General features: G+C 39.0%; 3 protein-coding genes across 5 annotated transcripts in view; 1 reads left to right on the forward strand and 2 right to left on the reverse strand.

Moving 5' to 3' along the window:
- Positions 1-464: 464 nt before the first annotated feature.
- Positions 465-6193, reverse strand: LOC114361114 (esterase 6-like). The gene is made up of 4 exons (XM_028316052.1): positions 6005-6193; positions 3832-4007; positions 2739-3486; positions 465-512 (listed from the first exon to the last, which is right to left on the reverse strand). The coding sequence occupies exons 1-4, from the start codon at positions 6191-6193 to the stop codon at positions 465-467; spliced, it is 1161 nt and encodes a 386-aa protein (XP_028171853.1).
- Positions 815-12786, forward strand: part of PKD (serine/threonine-protein kinase D3) — a 119714-nt gene continuing 107742 nt past the window's right edge. For all 3 annotated transcript variants that reach the window (XM_028316058.1, XM_028316057.1, XM_028316059.1), the window contains exon 1: positions 815-1000. The gene's annotated coding sequence lies outside the window, so the exon portion shown is untranslated. The remainder of the gene's footprint in view (positions 1001-12786) is intronic.
- Positions 7166-12740, reverse strand: LOC114361121 (esterase FE4). The gene is made up of 4 exons (XM_028316061.1): positions 12635-12740; positions 10673-11330; positions 7983-9226; positions 7166-7700 (listed from the first exon to the last, which is right to left on the reverse strand). The coding sequence occupies exons 2-4, from the start codon at positions 11306-11308 to the stop codon at positions 7469-7471; spliced, it is 2112 nt and encodes a 703-aa protein (XP_028171862.1). The 5' UTR covers positions 11309-11330; positions 12635-12740; the 3' UTR covers positions 7166-7468.

The raw sequence follows: 12786 nt of genomic DNA on the forward strand, positions 1-12786 counted from the left end.
GCAGGTTTTTATGAAAAAAAACTTACTTTACATTTCCTAAGTGTAGACATGACCTGCCTGCCTAAGTATTTGTGATTTTTATATGTCCTCGATCGACATGGGGGGCATTGTGGTAGCCTGGTAGGTACTTGGACGAATAAACCGTTTAGTCGTCCAAGGATAGGTCCTACCATAATTTAACAAGCTACTAGGTCAGTTTCTTATTACGCTGAAACTAATGTTAAACCACGTAAACACTGACCCTCCCACTGCATCTCCTCCCACTTCAATAGGTACAACAATAATAAGCGTCTTGTAGTCTTCTGAGTTAAGATAAGGTTACAAGGTAGATCTTAGCTCTATGTTACTTATTTGTTAGTTCATTAGGTAGTACGATTAATTAAAGCCGGGTCTTCAGAACGTGTTTTGCCCTACACAATCAACAAAATCATTCTACAAAGTGGCCTACAAAAAATGTTGAATGTTTATATGTTTTTGGTAGGGCAATACACGCGCTGAAGACCCGGCATTGTCTGCAACAAAATTCATCAATTATTATTTTGTTGTGTTCAATTCTGCCACCGAAGTATTTGCTTACAAAAACCTGCAGGCGTTTAGGATCTCAAAAAAAAATTGTCAGATAATGATGAAGTGCTTAAAAATAATTATTGCACAATATTTTAAAGTTCATTTTAAATTAAATTGGTTTGTTGTGCCAAATAAATTATTTTTTGTGATTTTTGAATTTTTGTGATTACTTGATGTGGCTGTTTACTTGCTATGCATTGGTCAGTTATTCAAGGAACTTGTTTTTGTGAAAAAGTAAAATGTCATCCGAGTGAAATGTGACGGTGGCTCATGTTTTGTCTTTTATAATTTACTTGTTGATTTTGCTAAAAAAATCGGTGATAATTAAGTGAACTTCCGTGCCAAAGTGTTGTGAACAAGTATGTTATAGCCTGGAAGGTGCACGCAGCCTGTTTTTCCCGTCTCCTCGCTTTACGAAGCGCCTTTCATCAAGGTAAGTAACGGTATTATTTGTTTTTGACGACGTCGATGTATTCCGTATAATCCGCGTTAATTCACGGTTTCTACTTCTCGTAGTTGAGTTCTAGAATCGTCATGCTATCGGAATTTCGGTGTCAAACTCCCACATCACGGACAATGTGTAATTTTCTGTTAAGTCCCCTTTCATGAGGCTTGCAGTTTGGCCTCCGATTGCGAGTTGTCGAGAGTACGTCTGTAATCGTAAACTATCTCTCACAATTACGTTGTTTTTAATTACTCTGAACGCCAATCGTAATGTTTTATTGGAATCTCATTGGAGTACCTACTTATAGTAATACTGCTTGACCTACATTTTATAATGATGCTGATTTTTTCCAAAAAATTCTGAAATACTAGGTAGTAATGTATCACCACATCAACTGTAAATACTCTGCAATATTATTTTGGAAAGATAAATGAATATGTAATTAAATTCTTAGATATTCAACGTCATAAGTACATTAATGACGATGAAATTTTCACTTTATTGTAACAGCGATGTACATTACATCATTCCCAAAAAGTGTAAAAGAATCACAGCTAAAATGAATCTGCTCAAATTTTATTCAGTCAACTACACAAAAATACAACTTTAGCTTTCTGATTCTTTTGATTCTGTGTCAAATGACCGAACATGTAATCTATAAAATGTCCTATATATCTGGTCCCAAAACAGTATTCTATCGTTGGCAAGTTGTTCACTCAATTGCAGTGATCTTCTATAGATAAGCCCTGGAACTTTTTTGACGTTCAGTCCTCTCGGATTGTCTCCGGGTCTTAGAGGCGGCCACACTACGGGTATCAGAGACGTGGTGAGTGGCGTTGGGTCTCTGAAATTGATGTTTGTTAAATTTATTTAGTGTAGGATCATTTTTCTCACAACAATGTGATTAAGAGTTTATTTCCTTTAACCCACTTGTTACTAGCGTTCTTTTAAAAGAACGCTAGTTTTTACATAAATATTTTTACTAATGTGGGTAATGTAAACAATTTTTATGTGCAACATTTGAAAGATGAGGTGTGTCGCAGTATTGTCCAAGTCTTATAAGTACACTGACGTAAATAACTATAAAGTTTTGGAGCGATTGTTTTGAGATAAATTTATCATGACTGATTTAAGGTAAGTGATAGAAAAAGTGAACTCCGTAACAAGTGGGTTAAGTGAGGGATGATGGTTGGATGGATGATTATACGACGGAAATTACAGAAACAAAATAATTTAGTTTAGTATTTGTAGTGTTATCAAAACTTATCTATGCACTTATAATACAGTTTGTACAGATGAAAAGTATGTCATACTTCCCAAGTAGATTTTTATAATTGATCATAAATAAAATCATATGAGTATGTATTGCCATTGTGGCTTTATGGATCAACCTATTGTCATCCTCAAATATTTATGATCAATTAAATTAAACCTGTATGTTTATGACATTTGTTGTAAACAATTACCCAATCATAATGAAGTTACTCCACAGAGTCACCAATTGCTCAACAATTAATTGATCTTCAACAAATTCATGATCATCATACATGTAATCAAATAAACTTCTATAATTTGCTTTATTTTCCTCTGCATTTGTGATTATGCCTTTGTTTGAAAACTTCATTAAATATACGGGTAAATAACCCGTGGCAGCATGAAGAACTGCAGACTTTATTATTGGAAACTCAAAAGTCACATCACTGAAGTATTCAAGGTAATTCTTTACCAAATCACCATCTAAAACATTATTTCCCAAATAGAATTCTTTTACCACTTCAGCTACCCTATGTTTCATTTTGCTGTCATCAAATGCTAAATTATTTGGCAGCAAATCAGCAAAATTCTCAGATAGATTCGAATTCGCAATTTCTGTCTCGATTGCCGATGCGCCTACCGAGGTAGCGTAGGCAATGATCATCGGAACCTTTTGGTAGTTTCCTTGCTTGTATATTTCTAAAGGATCTGTGTCTAGCAAACTATGTGTGGTGGCTAGATTGTTTTCTAAACAGGGTAGGAACATCGTCGATGTATTTACTAGTCGTTCCAACGGCAAATCTTTGTAAAATTTTGCTAATTCTTCGACGCTATCTGTGCCTGTGTAACCCACTGCAATTGCGGCATCGAAAGCTGTTAACTTTGGGTCATAGGCCAGTGCAAGGGGCGACAATGCAGAACCAGATTCGAGGATGACTTTATGGAAGAGTCCTGTAGCAGCTTCGGACAACATGACTAATTGTACTGCTGCTGCGCCAGATTCTATGCCGTACAACGTAACGTCGAGAGGGTCTCCTCCGAAATGAGCTATGTTTTTGTGGATCCAGTATAAAGCGGCGACTTGGTCCTTCAAGCCAGCGTTTCCTGGGGCTTCTGGGATTCCAAGACAGAGAAAGCCGAGGCTCCCTAGGCGGTAGTTGAAGGTGACGACGACGAAGCCGCGGGCGAGAAGGCGCGCGGGCGGGCGGTGCGCGCCCCAGCTGGAACAGACAAGTGTTGGACATTCCGCATTATTATTATATTATTCATGGCGGCCACCGCCCACGCCGCTCAACAACACCGGCTCGCGATAGTTCCATAAAGGATTAGGATAACAAGTGCGCCGAAATTGGATTGTTGTGTTTCGTTTATCTCGTACCCTTGTATAGATTTATACTCAAGCATCTAATTTCCATCCGCTTTCAAGTCTCCAGGGTACATCATACATTTTCTTGAAGTAACGCAACATTTCTATTAATTACAAAACCATTAAAAAGGTAGACTCATGTATTGAGAATAAATTTCTCTGAAGAATTCTACGATAATATTGGGGAACAAATCCTTACCCTCTCTGGAAGTTGCCTCCGTGCACGACCACCAGAACTGGTCGACCATCAGCGTCTTCAGGGCTGAACACGTTGACGACCAGGCAGTCCTCGGTGCCCGAGCCGTCTGGCTGCGGGCACTTGATCTGGTACGCCGCCTCGAAGGTGCCGTCCCAACTACGGGCAGGCTTTGGAGCCTATATTAGAAGATAATAAATATCGGTAAAATATTAGAACTAAACGAACAAGATGTTCAAGATAGTTAATACATAAAATGGCGGCGCATGATTAGGAAAGCCGATTCCGCGTAACTGGATGAGGCGAGGCTAAGCAGAATAAGAAGAAAAATAACACATACGACTCTGTTTCCCAAATCGAGAAAACACTTTCATTCCATAGTAAATCCTGGTAGAACCGTCAAATCTGATTCTATATTATATTTTCCTTACTGTACTTTAGGGAGTACTCTGACCTGCATAATAAAAAGCATTTGATACTGTTCAAAGAACATACATTATATACTTCAGTCGTGCAAATATTATAATAAACATTAAACGTACCTGAAAGTGGGTTATGAAAACAACCATTAATACATTTAATACAACATCAAAGCGCGAACGAAGTCTTACTTTTATAATTTTAGTGCCGCGCAGCAGTGAAATATTGTATGCTTAGTTTATTTATGTTTTAAAGCGATATATTTGTTCAGTTTGAATTATATTTATGTCCCAGAGGCTATTTATTTATTTTGCCTTTGCGTACCTAATAAAGATTGTTTTTTTAACTTAGTTTTCGCTTGCATCACATTGCTAAAGCGCTAAAGGATAATGCAGTGTGCATTATTTATTTCAGTAGAATTAATCGCACAAGCAAACAGCTGATATTTGAAGGTCAGCAGGGTAACTCAAAGTAGGTAGGTACCTACCTAACTAAAGGCAACTGAAATGAAAATTTTTGGACCATTTGTGAACTGAAACATTGTTGAACATCGAAATGGAAATTTAGAGAAAAACAATATACAATAGAGATACTTTTATTAAACGCCTGTATTTTGATGTAACACGCAATAACGCGAAAGCCTTTATTTAATTAGAGCCCACCCGGCAGAGACATAACGAAGCCGTGACCTGTCCATTAGTCACCACAGGACCGGCTGGCTGGGGTAACCATCTGAATTCCTGGCATTTGGAGATTCCTTACAGCAAACCGGCTATTCTCAAAACTGCAGTCAGTTTGGTCACGAAATAAAACAATAAATTCACTCTTTATTTGAAGTGATGGTGGAATAAGGAAAAGTACCATTTTAGAAACCCCCAAGAACAAAAGTTGATGTTCATCTGTGCATTTTTCTCAGTGAACTAAGTCCACCCAAAAACCTAGTTGTCCGGACATGCCTGTGTCACCTATTGTATTAATAAGTCCTTATGTCCGAACCGGACGGATAGTAACTATAGCCCCGGCCTGATAGCGATCTTACAAATGGCGCATCGGCAAACAGTTTGACCTATAAACTCGTACTTACAGTGGTGCGACACATTTTTCTTCGATTGTTTTCGTGTTGGCTTGGCTATGTACATGAGTTTTCGTCTGACCTGACCCTGACCGGGAACCTTAAACACTACTCGAAACTGCTAGACCACGAAGACTTTAAGGCCTGCACTTTACTGTGTATGCTCTTCTCTAGTCAAAATATCATCGAAATATCTATCATCCTAGTCTAAAACAGTAGTAGACGTCCTTGATGCTTCGCCGCCACACAACCTAATCCATTTCGACCCACTCACTCAACTATATCGTCTGGAACGGAGCCATTCGCACTTTTCAATCCCATTACTGCAGTATTGAATAATGCAACTCCTATAATGTGGTTGTGAAATACACATGCGAGTCAATTAGTTCGCCCATCTATTCTTTCACAACTGTACAACGATTTTCTTTATGTTTCGAACTCCAAAAGCACTTTATTTCATAAAACCCATTACTGTTCCGCTAACCAGTCTGTCTGACAGACCACCAAATCAAAATGCCACCTCTAATTCCCACCGTTTTGTAACTGTAGTGACTAAGCTCTACATTTATCCAATCAAGACCAATCATTGAAATATCAGTTCAGAACAATTCTACTGGGTCTACCACTTGTTCCTATACCACAGCATCATAAAAACTATCCATTTACATAATTCCACGGGCTGACCTTAAACCTGTCATTCCTGGAGTGGCGGGCGTAGGGGATGCCCAGGTACGCGTGGTGTGGGGGCCGGGGGGCCGGCCGCCCGCGCACCGCGCCGCCCGCGGGGCCCGCTCGCCCGGGGGGCCCGGGGGCCGCACCCACCCCCCACACCAATACCATCAACAGGTCCATCACTAGCGCGCGAACCAGCATGCTCACCGCTGGCGTCGAGTGAGGATGTGACGCAAATGACACTGCACTAGTGGAAAACTAACTGCATTTGAATTGGTGTAAACTCGAGTGATGTGTGTACGGTTATTCTAAACTTAACGGATGGATTTAACTTTCGATTTCTAAAGGTGTGTGTATACTCGTAGTTAATAGTTTACTTCTCTCTCATTATACTAGGAATAATAAAAAAATAGTTTTATTATGCATCATGCATGGCGTGCTTTTTACAATAATTTTAGCTTCTGTCTGCTGTTCTGTTACAGAGGGGCCTGTTCATGAAATCGATGCGGCCAAAGAGCGAAAGACCATTTCATAGAAAGCATTGAGTAGAATTTAATTGGGCTTATGTACCCACACGCTTATTCGTTGTAATCCATTTAGCCTTGAGGAGCACAGCCTGAACAGATATGAAAAATGTATCAAAATTTCTTACTTCATACTTTAACGCGCGTATTCACAAACGATGCTTGCTTAAGTGAAGCAGCAAATCAAACGCACAGCACAATGTTGAATAGAGCCTGTGATTGGTTCATGTGTCACCCTGTGCGTCCACGCGCACTGCGAGACCTCATAGTAATGTTTGTGTATACGGGCGTTAAAGATACAATATAATGCACAAATTATAGCTGTGTACTAGCCTAGTAACTAGTTGTAGTATATCGTGATGTGTACGTCCCTTTACCCCAGCCAATTGAAATTTGTTTACGCTTCGACTAGACAGTGTTTCCAAACAGTAATATTTGCGTGGCCCGTGAGGCTAGGAGTGGAAACACGGTGACTCATCCATGATGTGGATCAAGCTTTCTTTTTAATCGATTATATTATCTACATGACACTGGAACCCTGGTTTTAAATGAGACCACGAGGTTTGATTCCCAGAATCAAGTAAAGTATCACACTTTCTGGTGACATTATAGAGAAAGAAGGTGAACAATGATTGGAAGCTTAGAAGTATACATTTGCAGCAGGTTAAATATTGTATATTTGAACTAAAAGTATACCACTAATACTCGTATTGACTAGATTTGTACATGGCTTGCGTGTCGGTCAATGAGATTGGACAGTGATCAAAACAAATCCTTTAAGTTAATAAAATACAGTCCTGATGATTATCATTGCAGAAAAGTAACCAAGTCATTTTGAGGAAGTTGAAATTGGAATTTGTACGGGACCCTAAAACTTTTGAATCTATATCAAATGGGTAAGATTTGATTCTGAATTTAATCTGTCACCCCACCAACCGACCAAACTATAAAGTTACTCTACACAAAAGTTCATCCCCAAAATAAGGGCAACCGCAATTAGACAGTTGCTTAGTCCCATGGGAATAGCAGCGTTTCTGTCCACGAAGTGCAGACGGTAGATCTCGGTCCAGAGGTCCAGGCGCTCGGGGTGAAGCCCGCAGGCCAGGCTGGTCTCGTTGCCGATGGACAGGAACTCCTCGGCGGCGCTCAGCGGCTTCCACTCCACGCCTTCAGCCGAAGGCTGCCTGAAAATTAAAGAGCTGATAAAAATTTCATAACCACCATATGTCGGTTCCATCGATTTGAAGTGGCAAAGATAAGCGCAACGGTATTTGGTATAAACCTTCATTAGACAGTTTTATCGCATGCACACGTAAATAAACGTTATAATATTTGAGTTAGCGTAAAAGTTATCTTGTTTAAAAAACTACTCTATTTGCAAACTGCATACATACTTGAGTAGACAGTCATGCAAATAAGTGGTGTTAAGTACCAATATAAACAAAAGCTCTTAAAAACATACTAACCCAGTTTGAAGAAAGCTGACCCACAAATCTGCCAGCATATCGACAATGCGCTGTTCCTGGTCATCTGTCCCTTCGCCTCGAGTTCCAGCGCCGAGCGCGGCCGGGAACAAGTACCCCACGATGTCTCCCCGCACCGCCCCGTGTCTCGGCGCGTTCTCCATCGACACCAGCTGCTTGTTTAAAGCCCCAACAAAAGAAAACTCGTACAAAAAGACGCTTGCACCCGCATTCATCAACGCCCTAGCCACTCGTAGACTAGGCCCAAGATACGAGGCGTCTGTGTAATACAACGAAAGCGCCTCAGTATCCTTCAAGCTTATTTCATCGTTGCCAAAGTATTGTTCTTTCAGAGTGACTCCTACGTTTTGCATTTCTGATGTGCTCTGAAAACTCAAATCATCTGGCAAGGAATTCGTAAAATGCTCATTTAACTCTGAAACGCTGTCCTCGTCATGTTCCAATGCTTCCAATAGACCAGCGTGGTTCGCTGTACCTATTATAAACGATATCTCAATCTTTTGCGTAGACAATGTTTCCCAAGGCGTCACAGTTAAAAACGACCCTTCTTCTGCTTCTTCAATGCATGGCCTAAATTTAGTGTTCTTGGCAGATTTAATTAGTTTTTCTACATCAATATTTTTGAATAAATCGTCACTGATTTCCTCTGAGGTACTATTTCTTATTAATTCTGCGAGATTTTCTGCGGTATCAAGTGGGTTTCTATCTATGGCCCAATGAGACAGCGCCGAGCCGCTATCGGCGATGACCTTGCTAGTGAAGTTTCTAGTTTTCGGAGATAGTGCCAAATACCCGACCAATGCAGCCGAAGCGCCATCGCCACTAATTGCTATGTTCGATGGATCGCCACCAAAATTCCTTATATTGTTTTTTGTCCATTCCAAAGCCAGAATCAGATCTTTCAAAGCAGCATTGCCAGGAGCAGTGCTGTTTCGTAAACACAAAAATCCAAGAGGACCAAGACGATAATTCGGTAGCACAAGTGTAACGTTCCTATTGACTAAATCTTTGGGAATGTAAATGGCAGAATCTCCACTTCCTGTATTAAAATTGCTTTCGTGAATATAAAATAACACACTGGCATCGGTGACGTTCTCACGGGTGAATACGCTTAGGGTCAAACAATTGGAATCTCCCACGAAAGTGTCTCCATACAGTTGAGGACATCTGACGGTGTGTTCCATATTTTCCAGCGTTTTTTCCCAAGAATCTGGAGTCGTCGGAGCCTGAAATGATTAATGTATTTTATATTTATAAATACAGGGTGTCCCAAAAACAATGGATAACCCTGTAACCATCGATAGGCCTCGCCATGATCTCCCTAACGTCCATTTTTGACCCCAGTAAAAATATCACCGTTTTCAAGATTTTTAAGTTTTTGTGCATTTTTAGAAAATTGCCATCTGCAATTACTTTTTCTCATGCCATTTCTACAAATGAGGATACTTTTCAATCTAGTTTTTTTCCTTATCACAAGGGATAGTTGGGCTATCTAAAGAAAAGATCAAAGTTTAACAAACTAGTTTAAAAGTATGAAAATTTTAAGAAATTGCAGAAGACAAGGAAAAATTAATTCATTGTCTTGCACTTTTCATCAGCCATCGTGTAAAAAAAATGTAGGAAGACCATCGTGCCCATTACCTTAAAAACTTCCTTGGTTAATTGAGATTCTAAAAAGGTATCACAAGCCTATGTATTCTGTATTATTTTTATCTTATGGCTACTTTAATAACAACTAGTATGAAAACTGAAAAAATGAGTTTTTCTCGTAATAGTTAAACTAGGACTGCATAGTGGCATTAAATACAAATGGATAATTTTTGGCGTAGGAATTTAAATAAAGCAACATTTTATCATCATCATCATCATCATCATTTCCGAGACCGAGAAAAACCCATTTTTGCAGTTTTCATACTAGTTGCTATTCAAGTAGCCATAAGATAAAAATAATACAGAATACTGTAGGTTTGTGATACCTTTTTAGAATCTCAATTAACCAAGGAAGTTTTTAAGGTAATGGGCACGATGGTCTTCCTACATTTTTTTTACACGATGGCTGATCAAAAGTGCAAGACAATGAATTAATTTTTCCTTCTCTTCTGCAATTTCTTAAAATTTTCATACTTTCAAACTAATTTGTTGAACTTTGATCTTTTCTTTTGATAGCCCAACTATCCCTTGTGATAAGGAAAAAAACTAGATTGAAAAGTATCCTCATTTGTAGAAATGGCATGAGAAAAAGTAATTGCAGATGGCAATTTTCTAAAAATGCACAAAAACTTAAAAATCTTGAAAACGGTGATATTTTTATTGGGGTCAAAACTGGACGTTAGGGAGACCATGGCGAGGGCTATCGATGGTTACAGGGTTATCCATTGTTTTTGGGACACCCTGTATGTATTTAATCATAATATGTTCAGATAAAATGAACAATTTAGTATACCACTGGACCACGAAATAGGTTAATTAAGTCTGTTATTTTACTTATTTATTTTTATTTTTCTTTATTCAGAAAACCACAGCTCTTCTTCAATTATAATACAAACAGGTTATATTATAAACAGTTTTATCCAATGGGCATTGAAACCTTTGCTATACATGGTTTTAACGTATCAGAATTTGAAGTAAAAATTAACAGAACATAAACCCACAGACTTGACACAAATACTCACATCAAAACTATTGTTGAATCTTCCGTAAGGTATATCAAAGTAACTAATTATATCCACAGACTCGCTTCGGACTCCTCGCACAGGGCCATGTGTGGTCTCGATGGGGTCCAGTTCCAGTTTCTCTGCAGATTCATCATTTCCGTTTTCAGAACTACCTGGAGTTCCGTTTTCAGAACTACCTGGAGTTTCGTTTTCAGAACTACCTGGAATTCCGTTTTCAGTATCTGGATTTATGTTTTCGGTATCTGGAATTTCGTGTTCAGGATCTGGAATTTCGATTTCAGTGTCTGGAATTTCGTTTTCATTGTCTGGAATTTCGTTTTCTGTGTCTGGAATTTCATTTTCAGTGTCTGGAATTTCCTTTTCAGTGTCTGGAATTTCGTTTTCAGTATCTGGAATTTCGTTTTCAGTATCTGGAATTTCTTCTTCAGTATCAGGAGTTTCAGTATTATCTTCAGCGGACTCCGTTATGGGTAACAGTCGGTCTTCGTTGAGAAAATCATCTCGTCCAACATAAGCGTTATGGGGTGTGGTCGACGGCAGTATCGCAGCAGTTGGCATCAACTGTATCTCCTCCGCCAGAGCAGATGCTGGAGCCAGGGTCACGTACAGCCACAGCAGTAGAGTCCACTTCATTGTTGTTTTTACTTCAAAGTCCCTAAAAATTTAAAACTCATATTATCGTCTTTAAACAGATATTGGATTAACAAACCATCTTAGTGACAGGGTCTTCAATATTGCAAAGTTTATATTTCTTTAACATTTTTCCATAGCGCATTCATAATATAACTTTGAATCATGGACACATTTTGGTTCAGTCAAAAGTTATCTGACTTTCATTATTACCTAGCTACCAACGAAGTGCCCATATCTTGGACATCCATCAGCATCATTAAAATGGCAATCAACTCGTGTGATCCATTTAAATGTGGTTGATGTGTAACATAATATTTCATGTATTGCGTTGCAGAAATGGTGTTGAGGTTAACTGCTTTGTATGTAGCCACCAAAGCCGCAACATTGTCCCTTGAGGGCACTAACGCAGAATGGTTTTCCATTAACTAACTAATTTAATTATTGAGTGGGCGTGTATGTGATCGGAGCGATGTGCCACAAAGCAGGAACACACAGTATACCTCCTGGCTATAAGTTTGCTGACTAGTTATGAAATTCGCATGCTAATTAAAAATTAAGGTTTTATATTTTCGATCAAGTAAAGTAGTTTTAGGTAAAAGTAAAATACACAGTCCACACAACAGGAACTTAGTTTCCTATAGGAGACTCGCCAACCGCACATCATGATGGGACGCCTAATCAAATCTATCTTTAGAGCTAGAGCATCCGATAAATCGTAAACGACTTTGTTATAAACATTAACCAGGACAATTATATCCATATTTGACCCTGATGAGGTATCCGGCGTCATTAGAGTTATGAACGAGCCTATTGCTCCTGATTATATTCGGCCTAACCTTAAACTGTGAGGCGCTTGTTGCCTTTATGCAAAGATAAGTAATTAATTTACATGAAATTTAATTCAGTTTGTGTTTACACGGTAAATGCCATTTAACACGTGCGGTTACTTTGACTTGTTAATGTATTTACATGCTAATTTTGGCGAAACTTCAGAGAAAACTCCTAGCTCTCTAACGTACACGTAAAACGAAAAATTACCCATAAAAATGTTATAAACTAAATGCCAATCCTAGCTCTACATTTCCAATACATTCATTGATTTAGTAAAAGTAACCACAATTACTTATTTCAGAAAGTCCTGATCCGAATACCATTCCTAGTCAAAATTCACATTTCCGTGTTGATTCTTAGTCGCCACTCCACGCCTTGTTGGGTCCGTCGTGTCAGCAAAGATCAATCCTTTCATCTTCGGGTGCTTTGTCATATCCAATAAGATAAGACTGATTATCCACTGATTTATGCTATGTATAACAAAGTAAAACTTACCATGTGGCATGTGTGTATGTGGCACCTCCGATTGGTTTATTGCTTCGATGAAAAGGACTGCGTTAGGCCGGCTGTATGCGCACAACAGTGTGCTCTCCACACCAAACCTCGGAAGTGGTGATCGATCCAACTGATAACGGACTTGCAAGCAC

The sequence above is a fragment of the Ostrinia furnacalis genome, unplaced genomic scaffold (genome assembly GCF_004193835.3).
Source record: "Ostrinia furnacalis isolate ACB-3 unplaced genomic scaffold, ASM419383v2 OfSCF5405, whole genome shotgun sequence".
In the NCBI taxonomy this organism is placed as follows: domain Eukaryota; kingdom Metazoa; phylum Arthropoda; class Insecta; order Lepidoptera; family Crambidae; genus Ostrinia; species Ostrinia furnacalis.